This window comes from Neophocaena asiaeorientalis, unplaced genomic scaffold (assembly GCF_003031525.2).
Source record: "Neophocaena asiaeorientalis asiaeorientalis breed wild unplaced genomic scaffold, Neophocaena_asiaeorientalis_V1.1 scaffold46, whole genome shotgun sequence".
NCBI lineage: Eukaryota > Metazoa > Chordata > Mammalia > Artiodactyla > Phocoenidae > Neophocaena > Neophocaena asiaeorientalis.
In genome coordinates, this window is record NW_020175393.1 from 3634541 (window position 1) to 3661020 (window position 26480).

General features: G+C 41.8%; 2 protein-coding genes across 5 annotated transcripts in view; one reads left to right on the forward strand and one right to left on the reverse strand.

Moving 5' to 3' along the window:
* SLC26A8 (solute carrier family 26 member 8) overlaps positions 1-13635 on the reverse strand; it is a 72168-nt gene extending 58533 nt beyond the window's left edge. Inside the window, exons 1-3 of the mRNA XM_024765856.1 lie at positions 12928-13635; positions 7514-7700; positions 2051-2190 (exon numbers count right to left, since the gene is read on the reverse strand). Coding sequence (XP_024621624.1) covers positions 2051-2190; positions 7514-7698 — 325 coding nt within the window. The 5' untranslated portion in view covers positions 7699-7700; positions 12928-13635. The remainder of the gene's footprint in view (positions 1-2050; positions 2191-7513; positions 7701-12927) is intronic.
* A 2128-nt stretch (positions 13636-15763) lies between these two features.
* The window catches only part of MAPK14 (mitogen-activated protein kinase 14), a 72713-nt gene continuing 61996 nt past the window's right edge, over positions 15764-26480 (forward strand). For 2 of the 4 annotated variants that reach the window (XM_024765845.1, XM_024765846.1), the window contains exon 1: positions 15764-16317. In XM_024765845.1, the coding sequence (XP_024621613.1) occupies positions 16202-16317 (116 nt within the window). In that variant the 5' untranslated portion in view covers positions 15764-16201. The remainder of the gene's footprint in view (positions 16318-26480) is intronic. The other 2 variants (XR_003006030.1, XM_024765844.1) reach the window with 2 other exon arrangements.

Genomic DNA, 26480 nt, shown 5'->3' on the forward strand with positions numbered 1-26480 from the left:
AAAGGAATAAACTATTGATATACACAACAACCTAGATGAATCTCCAGAGAATTATGATGAGTGAAAAAAGCCAATACCAAATGGTTACACACTGTATGACTCCATTTATGTAACTTTCTTGAAATGATAACATTATAGAAATGAAGAAAAGATGAGTGATTGCTAGGGATTAAGGAGGGGATGGGGGCAGAGAGCAAGTGGGGGTGACTATAAAAGGGCAATATGAGGGATCCTTGTGGTGGTATAAATGTTCTGTATCTTGACTGCATCAATGTTAACATCCTGATTGTGAGACTGATCTATAGTTTTGCAAGATTTACTACTGACGAAAGTGGGTAAGGGATACAAGGGACTTCTCTGTGGTTTCTTACAAATTCATGTGAATCTATAGTTAACTCAAAATAATTTAAAAATACTGACAATATCAAGTGCTGACAAGGGTGTGGAGGAACTAGAATTCTCATACATTGCTGGTGGAAATGTAAAATGGTAGGTACAGCCACTCTGGAAAAACAGTGTGGCAGTTTCTTACAAAGTTAAACATACACTTCCCATATAACCAACAATATCACTCCTGGGTTATTTACCTTAGAGAAAAGAAAAATATTTTCAAACGAAAACCTGTGCATGAATGTTCACAGCAACTCTGTGATGGCCCAAAACTGGAAACAAAATGTTCATCAATAAGTGAATTATGGACAAAAAACTGTGATATAGCCATATAATAGAATATTGTTCTACAATAAAAAGGAATAAACTATCAATGCACATAACAATTTGCATTAATTTCAAAGGCATAAAGAAGCCACCCTTCAGAAGTTACATACTGTATGAGCCCATTTACATGACATTTTCGAAAAGACAACTATGGTGATGGAGAAGAGATCTGTGGTTGCCGGGGGTTAGAAGTTAGTGGAGGATGTGACTAAAAAGTGATGGCACAAGAGAGTTTTGGGGCTGATGCAACTGTTATGTAACTTGACTGTGGCGTGGTTATACAATCCTATACCTGTGTTTAAATTAATAGAACTGTATGAAAGAAGTAAATTTTACTGTATGATAATTAATTAATTATTTTAAAGGGATCCCTTTTCTCCAACTAACAGCCCTATGCCAGAGCTGGATTTCAGCTACCACTGGCCCCTTTGGTTGGCTTCATTTGTACTTTACAATCACAAGTTTCAACACTGCTTGGTTTGCCCCAGAAGAATAGAGAAACAGAGGTGTTTAAAGACTACGTAGGGAATTGTGAACTACTCTGAGTAACGGATTAACACAAAATCCTTTCTCTTTCTCTGATAAAGTTGATCTTGGGTTAACCTTCTAGCTCTGTTTCTTTGGAAACCTGATAATGGTGGTATGTCAGCTGTGTTACCAGCCAACATTAGTTATGGTAAAAGGAGCCTGATTAGTATATTCTACCTGGACCAAGGGGACTATGAATTAAAGATTGATATCTTGTGGGAAGCCTTAGTTTTGAGCTTCTCAGAGCACAATGACTCTTGTAACTGGGCATGTCACTGTGGGACCCATGGAGGCATCAGTTATGGGAATTACAAGAGATGTTGGTTTCTATTTGGGAAATGAGGCTTCTAAAGCCCAGATAGCTCCCGTACCTATCTGTGTGATCTTGTTGTGTTATATCTGAACTGCCATTTGTATGACCAAAGAATAGCCCCTGAACTGCTGTGTGTGTAACTTGCTGAAGGGAAGCTAGCATGCTGTGTTTCCTATCCTTCACCTTTTTAAGTAAAACCAATGCCAAGTGAGATCTATTGGAGTGAGTATAAAATGACTAGTTGAGCAAAAAATGACCATGAGCAGGCATTACAAATACTCTAGAAAGTATCAGAGGTCTAAACTAAACTGAGACTTTTGGAACTACCCTAGAAGAGTTAGAAATTTGGCAGGTAAGGAAACAAATGGTAATGATGTGAATGGAATTCACATTTTTTTTCTATTCATCTAGCAGAAGTAATTTGTTTACTCTGGGCAAGTGACCAGGTCTGGTGTATTGTCTGTGGGTGAAAAATCTTCGTATCTTTCTTACCTTGGGGGACTTGCACAAGGCCAACACTTATCCCAGCAAGTAAGTCTCCAAGAAGCCAATCCTTGAATCGATAAAAACACATCCACTCTAGGAAGGGAAAGATTGTAAGCATGCATCTTCGAAACTTGTGCCATGAGCAGCTGTGAGAAAGAACAGAGACTTGATTAGGTTCTCCAAAGAAAAAGCCCACATGGCCAAGAAAAGGCATAGTGAGTACCTTCTTCTTCCCCTACAACAGAGTTTCTTTCAACACTACTGATATTTGGACATATTGGACTGGATTAAGTCTTTGTTGTGAGGCTGTCCTGTGCATTGTAGGATGTTTAGCAGCATCTCCGATCTCTACCCATTAGATGTCGGTAGCATCCCCTCCCCTAGTCGTGACAATGAAAAATGTCTCCAGACACTGCTAAATGTTCCCTGGGGGACAGTATCACCTTCAACTGAGAACCAGTGTCATATATATGACAAGAACTAGGCCTTGTAAGTCCAGCATACGAATCAGGCCTGTGGCTTTACAGAATGTTTGAAAAGAATTCAACCTACCAAAATTTTCCAGTAGAAAAATGGACTGTTATGGCTTTCTCTTGGTAAGGACAGTTTTTTGAGATGTGCTATTGGTGGGTGGCAGAGAATTAACACATTCACATCATTCCTGTATACTAAAATTTTTACCAAGCATTAACTCTACATGGCTTTGACCTGTAACACGCAGAAATTTACAGATTATGGAGTCTTGTGCTTATGGCATTAGCCATGGAAAGAAAGGGGAATAAAATAAGGCCTTATTATCTTTTAACCCAGTGGATAACGACCAGAAGCAATTTTTTTCCCTAAGGGACATCTGGTAATGTCTGGAGACATTTCTGATTGTCACGACTCGCATCTAGTGGGTAGAGGCCAGGGATGCTACCAAACATCATACAATGCACAGGACAGCCCTCCACAAGAAATGATTTCATGGTCCGAAATGTCAACAGTACTGAGATTGAGAAAACCTACTTTAACCTTTAGATCATCTAAAACAGCAGAATCGTTGTAAACCAATCAATCAATCTGTTAATCAATTAATCCATTAGTAAAGCTAATACGGTTTTAAATTGCTTTTTGCTATTTATATCTCATTATGGGCTGAAAACAAAGAGTATGGAGATTTTTCAGGTATGAGCTATCTCTGAATAATTGCGATTTGACTGTAGCAACAAATATAACTTCAGTGTATGCAAGGCTAAAACGTGTGCTCAGAAAAGAAGTAATTTCAATATGCTTGACTCTAACAACTATGAGCATTACAGTCCCTAAGGTGATTAAGGCCAAAGAAGTGTAAATGTCTTTGCCAAGGTCACAGTAACAAGTGTGGGCAGAACTGGGGCTAGAATCCAGATTTTGTGATTTTTAGTTCAGTGTTCTATCCAGTCTATTACCATCACAGTTCCTATCGACAGCTGTTGAATTCTGCTCAGGAGCCAGAAGCAAGACCATAGGTTTAGAAAGAACAACACATTGCTATTTTTATGAGAATCCCTGGGTGTGGAGAGTGTGCTGTCTCCAATTATGGCCCTCTATGGGGGAGAATACAGTATGGCATTCGGACAATTTGTTTCTGCATCTGGTCCAGTGTCCCTTCCTCTCCACGTGCCACCCTGGAAGACCAGCGACCCTAGGGAGAGTCATCAAAGCTCTCTGACATGGCAAAAAAATAAAATGGACATGGAATAATGAGGACCTAAGACTGACAGGGATCAAGGAAGGAGTTAGAGGAACAGAAACTGAAGCTGGTGGTGGAAGAGTTATAAGCACTGCGCCATGAATCTGGATCCTAGTTAAAGCATCTTAAAAGTGAGGAATGGGGCTTCCCTGGTAGCGCAGTGGTTGAGAGTCCGCCTGCCGATGCAGGGGACACGGGTTCGTGCCCCGGTCCAGGAAGATCCCACATGCCGCGGAGCAGCTGGGCTCGTGAGCCAAGTTGATGTGAAAGCACAGGGGAGATTTTTTTAAAGAGACGGAGTATTGCAGTTGGGTAACTAAAGGGAGAAAATGAAGGAAGATACGAGGTTTTCTGCAGAAAGGAAGAGATGAAATTAAAAGATTATTATTATTATTTTACTATTTGCTAGGTGCTTTACAAATATTCTTTAAATCCTCACAATTGCCTTATAAGGTAGGTGCTTTTATCATCCCCATTTTATAGATGAGGCTACTGAAGCACAGTAGGCATGGATAGCTTACCTAAGGTCACACAGTTGGAAAGCAGCAGAACTGGGATTCAGAACCAGGCAATCTGGCTTCTGAGTCTTGCTCTTAACCACAGTGCTGCGCTACCTTTCAGGTTAAAATTCAGAAGTGGATATAACCGTTTGTTTTAGAAGTAGGGAATAAGCACTGCTATAAAAACCCATGGGAGGCAGTGTGGGTCAGAGGATAGGGCAGCTGGAGGGGAATAAGGCTGAAATTTCTTTGGTAGTACCTGTTTATGATGAGGTATAAGTCAGGAAAAGATTATCCTTTTGTAGAGACAAAACCAATGTGGCCCCCAAATGCTCTCTTTGATATATGACCTCTGACCCATCCTGGAGCAGAAAAAATGAGAGTTGTGATATAGGACAGGGGAGTGACATCCAAAACCACAACTTGAAAATGGCAGGATATGGGCAAAGGAGAAGGCTCAGAGGGAGGAAGTTCTGCAATAGGGCTTCGTGGAGGCCTTCTTCACTTGTCACCTAACTCATGCCAATTATGAGTGATAAATCAAGGAACAAGAGGGACTAATAAAACTGGAGTGTGAGTGAGGACAGGTTGAGTAGTTAGGGTTAATATCATGATGTAGGTCACAAAGGGTTTTTAACCTGAGGTCCATGGATGATCAAGGTGTCTCTAGATAGAATTCATGGGGATATGTGACTTTAGGAAAAATTATATCTTTATTTTCACTAACCTCCTAACTGAAATGTAGCATTTCCTTCAGTTATGAACATTGACAACAAACCACAGTAGTATCAGCAGAGCTTGACTTCTTCACCAATAGAATCACAAATATCTTCATATTACATTAAAATTGCTGCAGATACCTTAAAATAGCATTTATATTCATCATTACTTAGAAAGTATGGTAGTTATTAGACCCACAATCATTAAATATAATTTTTGGATATTTTCATATTTTGATAACTATATTTCAATATAACTGGTTTCCTTTATAATACTATGTATGCATTTAAAAATATTCTGGCCAAGACCATTCAATGGAGAAAGAATAGACTCTTCAACATATAGTGCTGGGAAAATGGGATAGCTACATGGAAAAAAATGAAGCCAGACTCTTACTCTATAACGTATACAAAATTAACTCAGAATGGATCAAGGATCTAAATTTAAGAGCTAAAACTATAAAACTCTTAGAAGAAAACAGGGAAAAATCTTCATTACCTTGGATTTCACAATCGTTTCTTAAATATGACACAAAAATCACAAGCAACAAAAGAAAAAAATAGATAAATAGCATTTCATTAAAATGAAAACTGTGTACACAGGACACTATCAACAGACAACCTACAGAATGGGAGAAAATATTTGCAAATCATATATCTGATAAGGGTTTAATATCCAGAATATATAAAGAACTCCTATAATTCAACAACAAAAAGATAAACAACCTAATTTTTAAAAGGGCAAAGGAAGTAAATAGACATTTCTTCAAAAAAGATACACGAGTGACCAATAAGCACGTGAAAAGATGCTCATCATATTTAGTTATTAGGGAAATGCAAAAAACAAAAAAAAAGGCAACACACAATATGATACCATTTTACACCTACTAGTATGGCTGTAATTTAAAAAAATGGAAAATAACAAATGTTGGAGAGGATATGGAGAAATTGGAACACTTGCTGATGTGAATGCACAATGCTGCAGCTGCTGTGAAAAAAAATTCCTCAAAAAGTTAAACAGGGGCTTCCCTGGTGGCACAGTGGTTGAGAGTCCGCCTGCCGATGCAGGGGACAGAGGTTCGTGCCCCGGTCCGGGAAGATCCCACATGCCGCGGAGCGGCTGGGCCCGTGAGCCATGGCCGCTGAGCCTGTGCGTCCGGAGCCTGTGCTCCGCAACGGGAGAGGCCACAACAGTGACAGGCCCGCGTACCGCAAAAAAAAAAAAAAAAAGTTAAACATATGATCCACCAAGTCCACTCTTAGGTGTATACCTAAAAGAATTGTAAGCAGGGACTTGAACAGATACTCCTATGCCAATATTCATGGTAGCATTATTCACGATAGACAAAAATTGGAAACAACCTAAGTGTCCATTAACAGATGAATGGATAAACAAAATGTGGTACATACATATAATGGAGTATCATCAGCCATAAAATGAAATGAAGCACTGATCCACGCTACACCATTGTGCTAAGTGAAATAAACCAGACGTGAAAGACAAATATTGTCTGATTCCGTTTAAATGAAATATTTAGAATACACAATCCATAGAGGCAGAAAGTAGAAGAGAGGTTACCAGGGGCTGGAGGAGGGGGAAATGGGGAGTTATTGCCTAATGGGTACAGAGTTTCTGTTTGGGGTGATGAAAAAGATTTGGAAATAGATAGTGGTGATGGTTGCACAACAATGTGAATGTCATTAATGCTGCTCATTTGTACACTTTAAAAAGGTTAAAACAACAAATTTTATATTATATATATTTTACCACAATTAAAAAAAGTAAAAAAAAAATTATTCTGAAAGGATGTTCATTAGCTCTGAGAGACTGCTAAAAGGTTCACAGCACAAAAACAGGTTACGAGCTCCTGAACTATAGGGTTTACATAGTCATTCTGCTATCATTAATTATTTTACCACGGTTGCTTTTGTTGTCGTTGTTAGGAGACTGTCAATGGTGGTTAATCAAACAATGTATTTATTAAATACCATCCCTAGATGCTGTGGGGGACAGCCAAGGTCTTTATGTCCATGAAGTTTATAATCAATAAGGTGCTACAAGGGACTTCCCTGGTGGCACAGTGGTTAAGAATCTGCCTGCCAATGCAGGGGACATGGGTTTGAACCCTGGTCTGGGAAGATCCCACATGCCACAGAGCAACTAAGCCTGTGTGCCACAATTACTGAGCCCACGCGCCACAACTACCGAAGCCTGCACGCCTAGAGCCCGTGCTCTATAACAAGAGATGCCACTGCGATGAGGAGCCCGCACAGCAACGAGAAAGCCAGTGTGCAGCAACGAAGACCCAACACAGCCAAAAATAAAATAAAGTTTTAAAAAATTAAAAAAAAAAAGAAGGGGGCTTCCCTGGTGGCGCAGTGGTTGGGAGTCCGCCTGCCGAGAGGAATTATGCAATAAGCTAAGTGTTCTGATGACGGGAATTCAGAGGAGGAAAACAGAAGTAGGCACCAAAGGTGTCAAGTAGAGTTTTAGGGCTGCCAGCGTGGTGGCAGCTGAATGATCACACACACGCACCGGCACTGGACATGGTGACTGACGGTGCTGATGTCGATGTCCAAGTTCCCAGAGAAAGCGGGCTTCCTTCTGTGTTCCTGTTGAAAGTTCTCCTCATTGTACACATCTCGCTTCACATCATACATGAAAGAGTTTTGCCTGTATCTAGAGCCCAAACTCTGGAAGCTCCTCTCTGGTTGCATCATTCCTGGATAAGTGGAAAGAAGTTAAACAAAAGACAGTTTTGAAAAAGTCTAGATCCTTGGCACATTTTTATGGAAATAAACATTCCATTTATTGTATAATTTTATACTTAAAACAACCCTATAAAGAAAGCAAGGTATATATTATTTTCATTTTCAAAATGGAGAAACCAAAGCCCAGAAGTTTAAACAACCTTGGTTTTTGAATAATTAGAGTCAGGACTAGAACCCAGGTGTCCAGCTAGAAAGCCTAGTTTTCTTTATGTTCAATTATGTTGCTATGTTGCAGGGGAAAAGATTAAGAGGTAAAAGTATAATCACCAATTTTCACTGAAAATGCTAAGGGTTAAAGGGTCAACATAGTGTCTTTTAACTCCTTCTCTCTCTAAAATAGCATCCATCATTATCCCTTTACCCTTTTCTTTTCTTCATAGAACTAACCAGTACCTGATTCAATATTTGTCTATTTGTTCGTTGTCTGTTTCCCACACTAAAATGTAAATCCAAGAGGCAGGACTTTGTTCATGGCTGTATCCCCAGAGCCCAGGATAATGCGTGACGCTTAGCAGGCCCTCAACAAATATTTCTTGAATTATGGTCAAGTATCCAGTTAGTGGCATCATGATGTAGCAGAAAAAGCACTGCACAGGATATCAGGATTCTGGAGTTCTAGCCCTGGCTGTTTCTCTAACTAGCTGTATGACTGGGGGCAAGTTTCTTAGAAAGTGAATTTCGGTTTCCTTGTCCATAAAATGACATGGTTTGACAATATGATCTCTAAGGTCACTTTAAGCTTTAAAAATCTGTAGTATCATCCTGCTGTTTTAAAGAGAATGAGAAGAAGGAGTTAATGAGGATGGATATAGATCCATCTCTGGGAGAAGGTATAACTGTTCTTGATCATCTGTGTTTTTGAATAATAAAAACAGCATGAACTCTAATATTCTTCCACACAAATGTGTAAAAAGTATACATACATGTATTTTGCATAGTTATAAAATATATAGGTAAACACTCAAATTATGCAGATTACACAAGTAGTTCTTTTATAGGTGAGGCTGCAAACAAGTTCAATGTATCAGCAACATTTGTTTTCCATCAGAATTATCCTGTATCTTCAGCAGCAGCAACATTATCAACACCAACATTTGTAGAGCACTTATTATATACCAAGCATCGCACTAGATATTTTTCAAGAGTTATTTCTTTTAATTCCAACAACAATCCTAGTACTACTATTATCCTCATTTTATAGGTGATAAAACTGATGTTTTGGAAAAGTTAGGTAACTTGACCATAGTTACATAATGTATGTTTACTCTCAAAGCATTGGGTAGCAGGGGTGAGCTGTATAACACTTATGAACTAATGATCACAAATTCAATAAAGTGAGAGTGTGGTTGGGGAATACAGAAGAGGATGGAAGAGGTATTTTACAATGTATTAAGAGAATCAGTACTTCGTGTCTTACAGAAAAAAAAAGCAGAACTGTACACTAAAACATAAGTAATATTTTTCCCTTTCTTTCCTCCACCCATAGGAATATTGATCCAGTCTTCCTTACTTTTCCTATGTAATCTTACAATAAACTTCTATGACTAGAATATATCTGTTCCTGGCAACTAAAAAGAGCCTAATTAACTTGCTTATTATATTGAGATTATAAAAATTGCCATCCTGGGTTAGATGCAGTGTCTAGAATCCAGCATTTTGTTTCTGAAAGTAGCACGAAGCAGGCATGAAGCAGGCAACACATGAACATCAAGGATAGTGGAAACAGTGGGCCTGGGAAAGGTAGCTGCAGCTACTCAACTGCAGCAGTTGTTGCCATGGGTCATGTGGGGTCCAGCATGGCCAGATCTGATCTTTTCCCAGAGAAGTCATAATTCCAGATTTTTATATGAAATCTTCTGACTTTTAGATGTTGTTGATTACCTTACATATTTTTAAAAACACAGTACACATCTAACAAAACATCTCTGCAGGCTAGATTCAGTCTGTGAACCACCAGTGTGTGACCATTTTATTGTCTTCAGTCTATATCATTTATATTTCAGGAAGTGGCCACCATCTACTAGACCAGGATTTGGTGAGGTTGTCTGCTTTTATTTTCACAATCTTATGAATTTCTACCATATGCATTCTTGACCTTCATTTATTTCTGACTGACGAATGCTATTTCACCTGTGGTCGATTCATTCAGTGTTCCACAAACATTTGCTGAATGCTAGGTGCTCTGAGGATACAAAAGGACAAAGACTTGGGACTTCCCTGGCAGTCCTGTGGTTAAGACTCTGTGCTTCCATTGCAGGGGGCACAGGTTCAATCCCTGGTCAGGGAATCTCAGCCAAAAAAAAGGACAAAGACTCTACAATTTAGTAGAATAAAGATACCAAAATATGGTGCTATAAGACTTTAGAGGTGGGAAAGACAGGAATTAACATTTATTGCTGGCCTGCCATATGCCAGCTTCTTCACACACATCATCTCAAGAGATAGGTATTATTTTCCTGATAATGATTATACTCATTTCACTTGTGAGTTTAGTGGGTTCCTCAGAATCATATAACTATTAAACAGCAGAGCCAGAATCTGAACCTGGTCTTTCTGATTCTAAAATAGATGTCATATCTAATGCCACATGATCTCCTATAGAGTGGGATTAATAACCCCAACCGAGAAGGATGAGGAAGTCCTCCTGGGGGAGATATGGTTTGAACTCTGCTCTGGCTAAGCTGGGGGCAGGGAGGAGAATAAGGTATTTCAGAAAGAGAACAGGATAAAATTACAGAGATAATATAAGGCAAGTAATTCAATAGGCCTGAGTAAAGTCAGTGTCAAACCCAAAACAGTAGGTTGAGGCCTACTTCTGGAGGGTCTTGAATGTTGGGCTGAACCTGGACTTTTTAGCTATTTAAAATGTTCGAGAAGGAGTAATATGCACAGAGATGTGCTTTGGGAAGATGAATCATATCAGTGGTATAGTCTAGAGCTGTGCTGCCCAGTACGGTAGCCACTGCCTACCTGTGGCTATTTAAATTAAACAAAATTAAAATTAAATGAGGGACTTCCCTGGCGGTCCAGTGGGTAAGACTCCACGCTTCACTGCAGGGGGCACGGGTTTGATCCCTGGTCAGGGAACTAAGATCCCACATGCCGCGTGGCACGGCCTAAAGATTATAAATAAATAAAATGAAAAAGTCAGCTCCTTGGTCACACTAGCTACATTTCAAGTGCTCAACAGCCATGTGTGGCAGGGGCTACTGTACTGGACAGGGCAGGTATAAAACATTTCCATCATCACAGAAAATTCTACTGGACAGCACTGGAGATAGGAGAGACTGAGGCAAAAAGACCAGTGGGAGCCCATTACTACCATGGTAGTCTAAGAGAGAGGCAATCAAGTCATAACTCATGGGACCACAGTCAGGATGGCTAGGAGGGGCAGGTAGAAAGCTGTCTTTAAAGGACTTATCATATGACTGGATAAAGGCAGCAAGGGAAAATACATAATTTCCTTATTGTTTTGTTTTTAGTAGTCATCTCTAAAATTTCTTCAGTTCCATTATGTCTTTCTTGACTTCACAGAAGCCCTACTGGCTTGTTTTTATGCACTAGCAGGACCCTTCCCTATAAGGTATGATGATCAGAAGCTGTTACTGACAAGTGGCAAATGTACTTTAATGTGGAAAAGATGATACATTTCCGAAGAAAGTAATCCCAACTATACTGACGGGATAATGACCTTTCAGCTGAGACACAACACAAGAGGGAATCTCGATTACTGACTCCTACAATTCCCTGATGCTTCCTGCCATCAGACAAAATATTTAGGTGGGTGGGCCATGGTCTGAACAACTTAAGGTTTTATTTTCGTATTCTACAAATGTGACATAGTTTGGGACATCTGGATTCACTACTAACTAATAGAAATTAATCTCTGTAGCCCACACTTGGTCCCACAAACAACATCAGCATCATCTGGCAACTTGTTGAAAATGCAAATTCTCAGGCCCAACTAGCAAGACAAAATTAATCAGAAATTCTGAGGATGTGCCAGCAGTCTGTTTTAAGAAGCCCTCCAGATGATTCTGATACACAATGAAATATGAAGACCACTGCAAATATAGCTAATTATCTTTATTCAGTCATTCAGTGCTAGTTTGTGGCATACCGTTAACATGGGTACTTTTGACCTAGCTCTTTCGTCCCCCATACTACCCCTATCCATCCAGCCATCGATTGATTCTTTTACATAATGTGTTTAAAAGCCAAGAATAAAATATTTAAATACAGCCCAGTTTTCTGACTATTAACCCAACAGATGTGAAATCCTGAACCTTAGTTTCAAGACTATCCTCTCATATGGTCATCTTTCATATGTTCTCTACAATCATGGAAAGGTAAAATTCACTTCCAGAATTTCAAAAAAAAGATTTGTAATTCCATCAGAAACAACAGCCCTTTGCCCATTATGCTTTTATGTTATGCTTTTAAGGGGGAATGTATGTGGAAAAAGAAAAGGCACAAGCAAAGAGCATTGCTTTCAGTATCTTTCAGTCACTCCGTCTAGTGGCTGGGGATGGTGGGAACACACCGACAACTACCTTTAATGCGAACTGGTGAGAGTATTAGTAAAGGGCTGTGCTGGAGAGAAACTCATTATTGGGATGGGGATGTTGGAGAAGGCTTCGCAGAGGGACACATACATAAACAGAACTTAACAGGAAAAGAAGGGGGCCAAGAGAGGTGGAAGTGGGGGCTCAGTCAGAAGGAACAAAATGAACAAAAGCAGTGAAGTATTAAAGGAGGAAGAGCGTCTGGGCAGTCAGGCCTCAGGAGGAGGCGGATGGGGGAGTCAGGTGAGGGAGTAGACCAGTTCTGGCGCTTCTGACAACTGAGACCCACGAGTGTGGAAGGATTCAACTTGCCAAACGCACACACCGTCTCTCCTCACTGCTGTTCCACGCGGCCTTTCACAAGTAGAGCCGACACCTAAGAGAGAGAAGCTCCCAGGTACGGCCGTCATTCATTCGTTCCCCAAACACTGACTGAGCGGCCGCGACGTGCTTAGCCCTGCGGTGACCGCCGCGGGCCCCGCCCAGGGACTTCCGAGTGTAACGAGGGGCTGGTCCTTCGCACCCGACGCCCGGGCCGCGGCACCGCCGCCACCACCTGCAGCCCGCGGCCCCGGGCGGCTCCGGCAGCGGCTCCCCTGCTTCCTCGGCTCACCTGGTTCCCGGGCTGCGGCGGGAGGGCGGGCGCTGGAGCCGGAAGCAGCTCCGGCCAGGCGGGCGGCGCTGTGGACGGGGACGCCGGCGGTTCCCGAGCCGTTGCGTCCGAACCCGCGGGCGTTCTGGCGGGCGGGGGACAAGAGCGGGGCGAGGAAGTGGAGCCTGGGCAGCCGGGGTGGGGAGCGGGGAGAGGCCCAGCCGCGCCGCGGTTACCTGTGTCACCCAGCCCTCCGCTCTCGACGACTCTTGATTGAGGGCCTCCTTGATGCCAGGCCTCGCGCCCCGCACTTCACGTACAGTAATTCACTTGAGTCTCCCGACGACCCTGTGGGAACAGAAGACGCGGGAGGAAACTGGAGGCTAGAGGGTCACCGAGGTCTCCAACCTTAATTCTCAGCCACACAAGCTTGGCTTCTTCCACTGAAGGACACTCTGCTGCCCAGGTCTCCTGCTCTGCTCCCCTCCCCTAATCCCCCTTAACCTCCTTGTGAGGCTCAATACCAATCACTACCTCTCACTATACCTTGTATTCCTGCTTGGCTCAGTTGCTGTTTTACACTTGCTTGATTACTGTATTAGTGTCTAATATATTGTTCACTTTACCTATCCCTTTTTGTAATTTGTCCCATCCCCAAAAGGGCAGGGATTTTTCTCTTTCATTAACTGCTGTATCATTGGTGCCTAAAGCAATGTGATAGACCTAGTAAGTGCGCAATAAATTTGTGTTGAATAATTGAATGATTGCCCTGCTGTTCATTGTAAGCTCCACATAGGCAGCAACTCTCTGCTTTTTAATCGCTTTTCCATCAGAAGTGCCGGGTACCTAGGATGCATTCAATACATATTTGTTGAATGAGTGAATGTATTGCTCATCTTTACCCTTTTGGTCACTCTGACTTCATCATTCCAATTTGTTGGATAAATATATGAATTTCTTAGAATTCCTACTTCCAGGTTTCCTCCCTTGTATCCTTGCACTCATCACCTTGATTTCCCACTCCCACCCCTCATATCTTTACAGTTGCATTTTTGCTCTCACTTCCTCCTTCAACCTCTGATACTTCTTAGAAAGCTCCCTACCCTGCAGGTTGAATTAGAACATTTTTATTTTTTATTAATTTATTTCTTTATTTTTATTTTTGGGTGTGTTGGGTCTTTGCTGCTGTGCGCGGGCTTTCTCTAGTTGCGGCGAGTGGGGGCTACCCTTCGATGCGGAGCACGGGCTCTAGGTGTGCAGCTTCTCATTGTGGTGGCTTCTCTTCTTGCGGAGCATGGCTCTAGGAGCACAGGCTTCAGTAGTTGTGGCTCTCAGGCTCTAGAGCGCGGGCCCAGTAGTTGTGGCACACGGGCTTAGTTGCTCCGTGGCATGTGGGATCTTCCCGGACCAGGGCTCGAACCCGTCTCCCCTGCATTGGCAGGCAGATTAACCTGCCTGTGTCACCAGGGAAGTCCCTTGGAACATTTTTAAGCAACATGTCTTCGTAGGCAAGAGTCACATTCCAGGCTAAGTCACATTGAATCCAAAGAAAGCTTTCCACAAATCACCCATGACCCTGGTTTGGGGTTTTATTTCGGTTTTCTTTGAGGAGAACTGAGAATCCTGCACCGCCTCCTAAATTGAGATCATGGTCATTGTTCATAATTTGTTCAACAAATATTTATGAAGTACCTTTTATGTTCTAGGCACTGTGCTAGATGCTGGAACAAGATAGGCAAAGTCTGAGCACTCCAAGGGATGCATACACAAAAGAGAATAATCATGGATAGTGATGAGAATTGTCCTGGCTTGAATCTAGTTGTTTCTAAAAGAAATGACTAAGAATAAGATAGGGTCCAATTCTGCCTATTGTAACAAGCTTTAGCGTAGGAATAGGTTAACAGTGGTGGCAAGGTATGGGGTTAGAATACCTTGCCCATTCACATTTATTATCTTGTTCACCTTTCAGGTGGGAATGTGGGGCAGGAATTCTCTTTGCATAAACTGGAACTAAGGTCTGAGAAATGTCAATTGACTTGCCCAATATGACACTGCCGGAAGACTACTCTCTGCACTGTTCTTACTCTGAGAGGCATGATTAAAATTCTTAAAATCCTCTTCACTGGAAGCTCTTCAAGGTAGGAATCAGTTTCAAACCTTCAGGGTAATGGTTTAAAAATGCTTCTCAAAGGGAGATACCAGGGACTTTCCTGAATCTGAATTACCTGGGGCGTATTGTAAAAATACACGTTCTTGGTGCGCCTCACGGACCTCTCCAACTAAACTCACTGTGGATCCTGGGAATATGCATTTTTAAACTCTCAAGGTGATTCTTCTACACATAAAAGTTTGAGAACTACTGGAAGAGTTTGGGTGGAAAACCTCAACCTTAATGCAGGGCTAATATTTACCTTTGGGACAGATTTCGTCAGAATTCCGAAGAGTAAGCCGTGTATGTCCTTGAGCAGATGGGACTGCAACGGCTTTCTGGCCGGAACCTTCCTCTTTATTATGCAAGTATTTCTTGGAAATTGGGGGTTCTGCTGAGCAGGTGCTCGGCTGGCTGCTGGTGACTACCCGCAGTTCAAAGGTCTTTTGGCTCTTTTCCCGACACCTTGTTTGTCAATGTCGCTTTCCACCTGGGAGCCAGGCGTTTGCCCCGCCGACCACGGTGGGGCGCACGCGGCATGTGTTGTCTGCTTATCCCCTCCTTCTCGGGTCCGCCTTGGCGCCCTTAAGAAGAGCAGTCCCTGGGAGTTCCTGCCTCCGGTGGCCAGCTGTTGTTCTCTTCTCGCGAGAATTGCTCCTCCCATCCTCTCCTCTCATCAACCCCCTCCCTTGGGCAGGTTCCATATTGGGTAAAATCTCGGCTCGCAGAGAGGCCCCGGAGCTGTTCTCGCGAGAGTACGGCGGGAGGCTCCTGTTCGCAGGCTGTGGAACGGCGACCACTGGATCCTCCGCGGTCGCTGCAGCTGGAGCCGTAGTCCCGCGGTGCAGCCGGGAGTCGGCCTGGTCTGGAGAGGGTGCAGCGAGAACGTGGCGGGCGCAGCCTTGAGCCCCTGAGCGTGCCCCTGCCCTTAGCAGGGCTCACCCCCGTCGCGGAGGAGCGTCCAGCCGCTGCGGCTGACAGGGGCCGCGCGCGCGGGAGTCGTCTGGCTCGCGGCACTCACACCTGCGCGGGCGGCCAGCGCAGGGTCCCCGCCCGTCCGGCCGGGCAACGAGGTCGGGGAAGCGGGTGCGGGCGCAGGCGGGGCCCCGCAGGGCCACCTCCTCGCCCCGCGGCCACCGCTGGAAGATGTCTCAGGAGAGGCCCACGTTCTACCGGCAGGAGCTGAACAAGACAATCTGGGAGGTGCCCGAGCGTTACCAAAACCTGTCCCCGGTGGGCTCCGGCGCCTATGGCTCCGTGTGGTGAGTGTCACCGGGCTCGGGGCCTCGGTGGGCTGGGTGACCCTTTATGCCCCAGAGCCAGGCCTGCCCCCACGGCTCAGCAATGCACCAAGCGGTAGGAATTTTCCTTGGGGGAGGGCATCCTTGCCCCTTCGACCCCTGTCCTTCCCTCCCTGTACCCCTTGCACCCCTCACCCTGCACACCCACATATGTGGTCAGCTGTGTGTAGGACGCAGGTCCACGATGGGCGGTGGGTGATGGTGTTGGAGCCCGGCCCTGGCTCGCACCCTGCGCATTCCCTTTTTGGGGGGTTGCTGCTTTGGGGATAGGAACAGGAGGGCCCTCTTTGGGGGTCTCCCTGCTGGCATCGAGCAGAAGGACTCTCTCCCGAGATGTGCCCACCTTGGGCGCCGGAGCCTGCCCTCGGAGCAGACAAGCCCGGGGAGCTGCCTGGAGAAACAGAAGGGCAAAAGCTCGACCGGGAGACTGCCGTCATCTGAACAAAACTGAGGACGAAGGGCGTTCAGTGCGGGCTTTTTTGCAAACCTCTGTCGAAATCCCATTTTGAGAAGCGTTCTTTTTGAATTCGCACTTGAATTAGTAGCTATCCATAGAGCTTAAAATACCAACTTTATCTCGGTGAGTCCTGTGCCAGCTTTAGTGTGGTGTGTTTCCGATTCAGTTGAAAGCGTATTTCCTTTTCGCAGAGTGGGGGGTGGGTGGTAGTGCCTGCAGACACACTGCAGCTTGAGAAACTGGCGGCCTCACTGATTAGTCACATACCCCTGCTCGTTTAAGTATTGTTTGACAAAACAGTTTTCTCCTTTGGAGCAAGTAAGATTCAGATCCGATGCACGCCCTCAAGATCAAAAAGTTATTAGCAGTACCGGGAGGTATTGTAAATATTTTTTAATTGCGATAATTCTTGTGAAATACTGTGTTTTTAAAGTCCCTTTGAGAGTTTGCAGGGAACTTATCTACACTTAGAGCCTGAGGTACACGATATGGATATGGAATATATAGCAAAGGAAGGAAGAGACACTTTGCAGCTTTAATTCACACTGTGAATGTGTTTTCAATTAAATGATACTGTAAAATGTTCAGACCTGAAATATTTCACTAAACTTTTCTAACTTTCAAGGCTTTAAACACTGTATTTTAGATATACTGAAATTTGAGACCTCCTGATCTGAAGCTAATTCATGTAATTCCTGTGCATGCATCATTTGAAGAGAGGTCTACAAAATTATTTTCTTGTTTTGCCACAAATTCCAGGCTTTTGGACTTGTTAATCTTTAAATATAATTCCTGTGTTTCTTAAAGCCCCAGCATGAATTCCGGTTTATAGAATCTTCTGGGTAATTGAGATTGTGCAATTGTGTCCAGCAACAGATCATATTGCATTTTCTGGTTCAGGCTGTTTGAGTTATGTTGCTGATGGCACTATGCTTGACATCTTTTTTCCATTTTTATAGTGTGCTGTTGATTTGCTAATTTTCGAAGATGTGTTTGGATCATTGCTCCTTTAATAGCTCATTAGTTTACCTCCATTTTTCATTCTTGAATTGACACATTAATTTTTGTGGTACCGAGTTTTTGTTTCCAATAATGTTTAAACCTTAAGGAGTGATACAGCGGAACAGCTCAACTATGGGAAGTTTAGTGAACTTGAAAAGAATTCCTTGCAAGGTTTCCCTATGTTGGTGTGAATAGCTCTGCCTTAGCTCTGGAGATCCAGATTTACATCAAAGTGCCATTAAGATGAACTCCATGTTTTTTTAGTACTATACTTTTCTGGCTTTTAGAAACCATCAATATCTGACACTTGGAAGTAATTTTGTTAAACAGGTTTTTAAAAGTAGGTGATGCATTCACATTGTATAAAATTCAGAAAGTATAAAAAGATAGTGAAAAGTTGCCTTTCCTTTCTTGTTCTCCAGTTGTGCTATTCCTTTCCTCAGAGACAACCACTGTTAAGTTTCTTGTGTGTCTTTCCATGGAGGCAGTTCTGCTAAGGGTATTTAAGATGTAACCTATAGCATATTGGTGGAGAAAAATAACTGATATTATGTGACAGTTGGCCATAAACAAATGTAACTGATTTTGGATTGAAAGTATCAGAATTTAGATGTACAAGTGTTATCTCATTTAGAGTAGTTATTTGAAGTTGTTCTTTCAATTAGCAACTTTCAGGTGTGGCAGAAAACTTTTTTTTAACTTCTCTTAGAATCCACTTTGGAGGCTGTGTTATTTTTCACTATCTTCATTTTCTTGAGAGCAGATTTAATTTTAGGAAATTACAAAATCAAATTGATTCTGAAATAATTTAGAAAATTGGACTGAAGTCTGGTGAAAAAGATTAGGTAGCCAGGTTGATGATACTGTTTTAGGTCAGATAGAAGTTGTAACCATAAAGTAATGACACAATTTCCTGTGTGACTTGTAGAACTAGATCTGAAGTCTGTTCCAAAAAAGAATCTCTGAAAGTATTTCAAGGAATGCAATGTCACTGAAATAATCTGTGTCAGTTTCCTAATTTGATTGCTCTGAAGTGTGATACACTTTGATGTGGAACTTAAAAAATTTTTTTAAAAATATTAAGCCAATTTTCAGTATTTTAATTTGTACTAAGTATATATAGTAAAGCAAGTATGTAGCAACCTGAGTGATAACCAACCGTGAATTAAAGATCAAGGAATCAGACTAGAAATTTGGGAATTGATAGGGTTTTACAAATATGCCTTTCCTTTTTAAGGGGTAAAAGGAACTAAACTAAGTCTTGCAATTTTAAGGAACTTTGTTGTCTGTGAGGGGAAATGAAGCAAGATTTTTGAAGAATACATTGTTGCACAGCATTGATTTTGTGGTTTGGGGACAGAAGGAGGGGGAGGAGCTTTGTGGTGAGTTTAAGGAAATATAAACAGGAACTTAAATGCCTTTCCTCTGGTGTATGGGTTTTCCGGACACTTGCCTCTGATTACAGGAGGTGGGGCACTGGTACCTTAAAATAGGTGAGTGTTGAGAATTATTCTTAAATCATATTCAATCATTTATTAAACAATATTTATTGAGTACCAACTATGGACCAGATAGCAGGCTAGGTTTCTTGAGCTAGAGTGTTAAGCAAGACAGAATAAGACAGTCCATTCCCTGATAGGGTTTATAGCCTGATGCAAATAATAACTACATTTATGGATTGTGTTCTATGTTCCAGGCATTGTACTGTGCATTTTATGTTTATCATCAGTATATAAAGTGTATAACAAAACTTTTGGTAAAAGGATGGCAAAATTTACTAAGAAATCAAATCCAACTTCCTAAATGCTTTGTGGAACAAGATTGTGTGTAAATAACTAATAAAAATAAGTGAAGGACTTCCCTGGTGGCGCAGTGGTTAAGAATCCGCCTGCCAATGCAGGAGACATGGGTTCGAGCCCTGCTCCAGGAAGATCCCACATGCCACGGAGCAACTAAGCCCTTGCACCACAACTACTGAGTCTGCGCTCTAGAGCCCACGAGCCACAACTACGGAGCCCGCGTGCTACAACTACTGAAGCCCGTGCACCTAGAGCCCATGTTCCACAACAAGAGAAGCCACCACAATGAGAAGCCCGCGCACTGCAACAAAGAGTAGCTTCCACTCACTGCAATTAGAGAAAGCCTGTGCGCAGCAACGAAGACCCAACGCAGCCAAAAATAAATAGTAAAAAAAAAATTTATTAGAAAAAAAAGTGAAGCTAAATTTTTTTAGTATTAATGGCCCTTCACCATTTTAAATCTTTTCCTTTTTTTAGCATGAGCCAGGGCACGAATAAATAAAAGCACGTCATTATTGAGTATGCAAAGGTGACTTTCTTGACTCCTAATGAGTGAGAGGGGTGTGCCGTTTATTTTCCTAGTGGTGATAATAGGCCCATGCTGATCTTGCTTCCCATTTGCTTTCCTTTGTAACCAAAAGCAAGGTGATTGTCTGCATGTTACCAGTACCAACCAATAAATAGTTAAACACAATGGCAAATATTTGTATTATTGATACAGACTTTTAAGAAAGAGTTCAGTCAGGTTGGCTATAAAGTCATCCTTTATTTATCGGATTCCATTTTCCACTGAAACCTTTCCACTGGCTCCTATTTTAAAATAAGGATATCCTGAACCTCTGGCTTTTCAGTTCTGCCAGTTTAATTTCTTGATACTGAGGACTATGCTTTTGATTTCCCTCTAAATCAGCCTCAGATGATCTGCATTGACTTTGCCTTTCATGGGCAATAGTGCAGATGGTGCTGAGACCCTGGGGCTTAGGATTCAAAGGTGGAAGAAGTCACTGTGCTAGATCCCTCTCACTTTAGTATTAACTGACATTTTTATGGGATTTTACACTTCATAATGTATTTGCATTTCAAAGCATTATTATTCAGTTTTCACTGGCTCTGTGAAGGCTGGTATTATTAACCCAGTTGTATAGATGAGGAGCTGGACTCCTTAAAGGAATGGCATACTTGTCAGTGCTACTAAGGATTTGGTTCTGGGGTTTCAACACTTTAGAATTCTTTCCTGTACTTGTAGACTGCTAAGATTGTGTGGTGGCACCTTCTCTTGTGCTGTTTGCCTCTCCCCTCCCTCCTTTTGTGAAGAAAGGGGTTGCTGGGTCACTTGAAATAGTAGAACTATGACTAACCAATCCTACCAATGTCAGCCTAGCTAATCTGAGGTAATGACTTATTAAAGTCATATCTCTTCCTCAGAATTGATAGACCAAAAATGGACTCATTGCCCAGATTACATTTTTTCCCAAAGGATCATCAGTGCAACTAGTTAATTCCTGAATTTATGAATCCCCTTGGCTTGAAATTCTTCTGTGCACATTTTGGAAAGTTGAGATTCTCTGTATGTGCTTCTGTTATGTAAGTATAGTATAGGATATAAATAGAAATAACTGCCTCTCTAGGCCTTTGAAAATACACTGGACTTTTGCTCTTTACTGTGAAATTTGGTATTGATTTGTTTCTATCCAAGAGATATAATTACTATAGAGCTCAAAAAAACCTCATTATAAAGTGGCTTCCCCTGACTCTGGAACCTAGGAATATCATTTCATGGTTGCCATGTACTTGGAAGTGATGCACGGGTTTCTTCAGGACAAATAAAACCTCTTTAAACTTGAAAAAAAATTTTTTTAAATAAATGAAGCTTTTAGTATTAGAAGTAGTTGTCTTTGCATAGTCCTTCTGTAAGTTAAGTACATGTCTGTTAAGGATTTATAAAATTAACCAGTTTCCCAGCATTTTAGCCTTTTAATAATTTATTCTAGGGAGAAAGTAGATGGTGGCCTGTAAATTCTGCACTTTTGACAAATGGATCCTGGGCTTGGCTCCTAGGCTGAGTGTTGGGGAGAAAGTACAGAAGAGAGAGGGGTGTAGAATGATCCCTAAGTTTTGGCCTTGGACAAATGGATATATCTAACTTTGGAGTCTTAACAGGGCACAGGATCTAACTTTGGAGTCTTATAGGGAGAAGAGGATGGGTTCATGCTAATCTCCTTGAGGCCAGGACTTTGTGTTATACCGATACTTTGAGCGCCTGTTATGCGTGGGTCACTCTTTAGGTGCTAGAGTATGAGCAAAACAGACAAAAATTCCTGCCCATAAGAAACTACATTCTGGGCTTCCCTGGTGGCGCAGTGGTTGAGAGTCCGCCTGCCGATGCAGGGGACACGGGTTCGTGCCCCGGTCCAGGAGGATCCCACATGCCGTGGAGCGGCTAGGCCCGTGAGCCATGGCCACTGAGCCTGCACGTCCGGAGCCTGTGCTCCGCAACGGGAGAGGCCACAACAGTGAGAGGCCTTTGTACCGCAAAAAAAAAACAAAAGAAAAAACTATATTCTAAGGGCAGGGGAATAAAAGTAGACAATAAACAAAAAATTAAAATTTATAACATGTCAGGTGATAAATACTATGGGGGAATAAAGTAAGGAAAAGAGAGGGAATACTGGGATGGCTGTGTTGCACTTTTAAGCAGGGTAGACCTCAGTGATAAAGTGACAATTGAGCAACGACCTGAAGGCAGTGATGTAGAACACTGGTTGGGCCTGAATGGGGAGGGAAGAACAATTCCGTGTTGAGGGATCAGCACATGCCCTGAGGCAAAGGCCTCATTCTCTAGCATAGCTGGAAGACCAGTATGGCTCGAACTGAATGAACCAGGGGCCAAATAGTAGTAGGGGAAGCGAGTGGAGGGGCTACAGAGGTGCTGGGATCATAAAGGGTCTTATTTGCCTTTGTAAGAATTGTGCCTTTTACTCTGAGACGGGAGACCATGGAGGGTTATAACCAGAGGGGAGACATGATCTAACGTGTGTTTTAACAGATCTCTCTGCTCTGGGGTCCCTGTTTTTTCATTTCTGTTCCTCACCCATTTAGAGGTGCTAACTGTAGTTTAGGGTAGAGTGGGGGAGTCAGATGAATTGGTGTACAGCCCTGATCCATATTCAACAACTCTCATTCCAGAAGGCTCAGTGTACCAGAGCCAGTACTTTTGGTGGGCCCTAGAAATGCAGGGTATTCCAGTCCAGCTCTTTAAATAACATGTGGAGCTTAACTTCACTTTTCAGGTTTCTGTTGCCAAAAGGAAGGGAGCAAAGAGATTAGCTCTAGACTTCTGACAAAAGAAGATTAGCCTGCTGGCAGGTTGAATGTTTTCTAACATCTTTGGGCTTCTAGGTTTTTTCTTACTATTGGGTTATTTTTAAAAAGTCATTTTTACCTTCTTTCAACTTTTAAGGTCTCATTTATTTTCTGTTTTATTTGGCCCTGTATCTGCTTTACATTCCTCTGCCTTGCCCCCATCACAATAATTTTAGTAGAGGTTGGATTATCATTACCTGTTAATAATGTTTTGGCTAGGAGCCCCCAATGACTTCTCTGTTAACTTGAATAAATCTTATAGATTGACAGATTCCACACATGTCACCGTATAGGATTTATTTACTGTTCTGCCTTTATAGATACAGGTTTTTCTCTTTTATGAAAGCCATCCCCCTTTTACTGCTCTATCATCTAGTTGCAGAAAATAAGTGTTCCTAAACACAGATTCCCATGACAACAAAACAAAAAGGTAATAGAACAAGTGTTTATTTTGTCTAGGCCTGCTGTCTGAGTAACTTTATACCCTGAACATTTTGACTTCTGTTACTTTGAATGATGTTACAGATTTCCTTGTTTTCCTCAAAACCTTCTCCTCTTAGGCCTTGGTGGCATTGTCACTACGCCTGTGACACGACGGAAGGTATGTGAGTGTGTGTGTCTTACTGTCAGTCTACCTGCAAGTATGCATTGGTTGCTTTACCAAGCTTACGGTCCAGAGTGTAGGCATCACACATCATTATGCAAAAAAAAAAATCTAAACCAGTTTCTTCTTTGTTTTCTTAAATTCATTAATTCAGCATGGCCAGTGCTAGGCACTGTAGTAGGTGTTCTGTTTATAAAGACTGAAAAAACAAAAAAGCAGAAAGGGTTCCTGCTTTTGAAAATATCAGTCTGGAAGGGACACATTTATGTTGCTTTCTCAGAGATTGCTTTGGAAGTCCTCAGTAGCTTTTCTTTTCTGCATTCTTTCAGCTTAAGTTGCCATCTCAAATCTACCTTTATATTTCTAATGCGTCCCTTGAAATCTTCTTTTAGGTTTTTCTGTGTCTCTCTTGAATCTAGTGACATAGTGGTCACTTTTTACATCTAGGGCAACTTTTTACAAGGATGTGTGTTTGAAATTTGTGTCAGAGAGACCTTTCCATCTGATTCAGAACTAGAAAGCGATGACATCAGCATGTGCCCGCAAGAGGTCAGAACTTCTTTTGATCTGCCAAGGGCTCAGGGAGGCTGTGGTTTAGGGGAGGAAAGGGACAATGAGAGTAAGTGTCCTGTAGATGGTTAACGCAGCCCTATAATTCCACATGGGGTAGTATCTCGCCGTGACCGTCTTCTCACCTGCAAATTATGTGCCCCTAACAATCATGCCTTTAGTCCGTCCTGTGACACTGAACTTGAGGTATCTGGTTTACCCAAGTATTTTCTGAACTCTTCATTCTTGTATTTCCTTATCCCTGTAGTAGATATAACTTTATTCCCAGAAATAAATGCTTTATTCTTTTTTTTTTTTTTTTTTTTTTTTTTTACTGCGCCACCAGGGAAGCCCTAAATGCTTTATTCTTAATCCCCAGTAGCTATTTCTTTTTTCCACCTTCATCAAATCCTGCATCTAGGGCTTTAGGTAGCTTGAACCTTCTTGAACTTAGACTATTGAATACTAGTTTCTATTTATGTTTTCTTCTCCAGGCTACCAAATACTTGTAAAAATCTTAGTTATCTTTCTCACTTGGTATAATAAAACATGACTCCTTCATGATTTTAGTATTAAATTGAAGTGAAATTTTGATGTTGGTATCTTACACTGATATGCTTTTAATAATTTCCTCATCTGACATTATAAGTTTGGCTTGGTTCATTTTCTGATACCTAGGTTAGTGGCCTAAATGCCTTATGCTTTGAATGATCTGCTTTGAAATTAGCAGTCTCAATGATATTGATGCTAAAGGGAGCAAAAGGGAAAAACTAGCAAATTAAGAGAACATGCAGTAAGTATTATAAGCATCTATCAAGCCGTGCTTACATTCCCAAATATAGTATAACACTAGGGTTACTCCTCCTGTTGACATCTTGGGTTGATAATTTTTTTTGTTGTGGGGACTATCTTGTGCATTGTAGGATATTTAGCAGCAACCCCGTACCCTACCCACTAGATGCCAGTTGCAGCCTCCAGTTGTGACAACCAAAAATGTCTCTAGACATTGCCACATGTCCTCTGGGGGCAAAATCACCTTTGGTTGAGAACTGCTTATATAACCCTATATATTTGGATTGATTGGCCCTGAGTAAAAACTAGATAGGATAACTTGAACCTTCCACCTGCAAAAAGAAACACTATACTTTCTGTGTGTATTCCCTTTGAATTCATTGTCTGATACAGTCTCAACAGTGTCTTGTTCATATAGTGTACATTCAAATTTATACTTCCAAACCTAATATCAAGAATGTCTAACTCTGGATTTCAAGTCTATTGAAAGGTAATGTATCATGCTTTCCCTTGATTATTTTTCTACATACTTCTTGAGGACAATCTCAGAGATATAGCACTAACTACCCTAGGATTAGATTCATGTTATAAACTTGTATGGTTCAGCCTTAGATGTGTGGAACTGATATTTGAAGGAAGCTTATCACTAGCACTAATGAATGACAGTGGTCATGAAAATTACAATCAGGGAATAAGCCAATTGCCTGAAGATTTCTATAACTAGGTATTAAAGCAACATAATTTTGAAAGTTTGAAATGTATGTATTTTTATATTTATGTTTTAGATTTGCTGTAGTGAAAGAAATCTGTTGGTCATCCATCTGATAGTGTTAAATGCCCACCAGTGTCTAAAAGAAACAGACATAAAATATTAGTGAACTATGTATATATATATATATAAAGGTATTGATGTATACATAGATGTGAGGGCCCTGTGGGCTATAGTAGTTGGCATGTTTCATGAAGGAAGGATTTGAAGATTGTTTGGTTTTTTTTTTTAAATAAATTTATTTATTGGCTGTGTTGAGTCTTCTTTGCTGCACTCAAGCTTTCTCTAGTTGTGGCGAGCGGGGGCTACTCTTCATTGTGGTGCATGGGCTTCTCATTGCAGTGGCTTCTCTTGTTGCAGAGCACGGGCTCTAGGCGCGCAGGCTTCAGTAGTTGTGGCTCACAGGCTCTAGAGCGCAGGCTCAGTAGTTGTGGCACACGGGCTTAGTTGCTCCACGGCATGTGGGATCTTCCCAGACCAGGGCTCGAACCTGTGTCCCCTGCATTGGCAGGCAGATTCTTAACCACTGTGCCACCAGGGAAGCCCTGAAGGTTGTTTTGAAGGATGGGTAGTATTTGGAGCATTTCTAGAAAGGGAACTTTTTAGATAACAGGAGAAAACATAACTAAGGGAATTAGATATGAGATGGACTGCCCTGACAAGGGAGTATCTCAGATAGTATCTCAGATAGTATCTCAGAACCCAATTGTGGTTTTCATTCTGGTTGTGTTTCAGAATCACTTGTGGAGCTTTTAAACATACAGATGCTTGGGTCCTACCCCCAGAAAT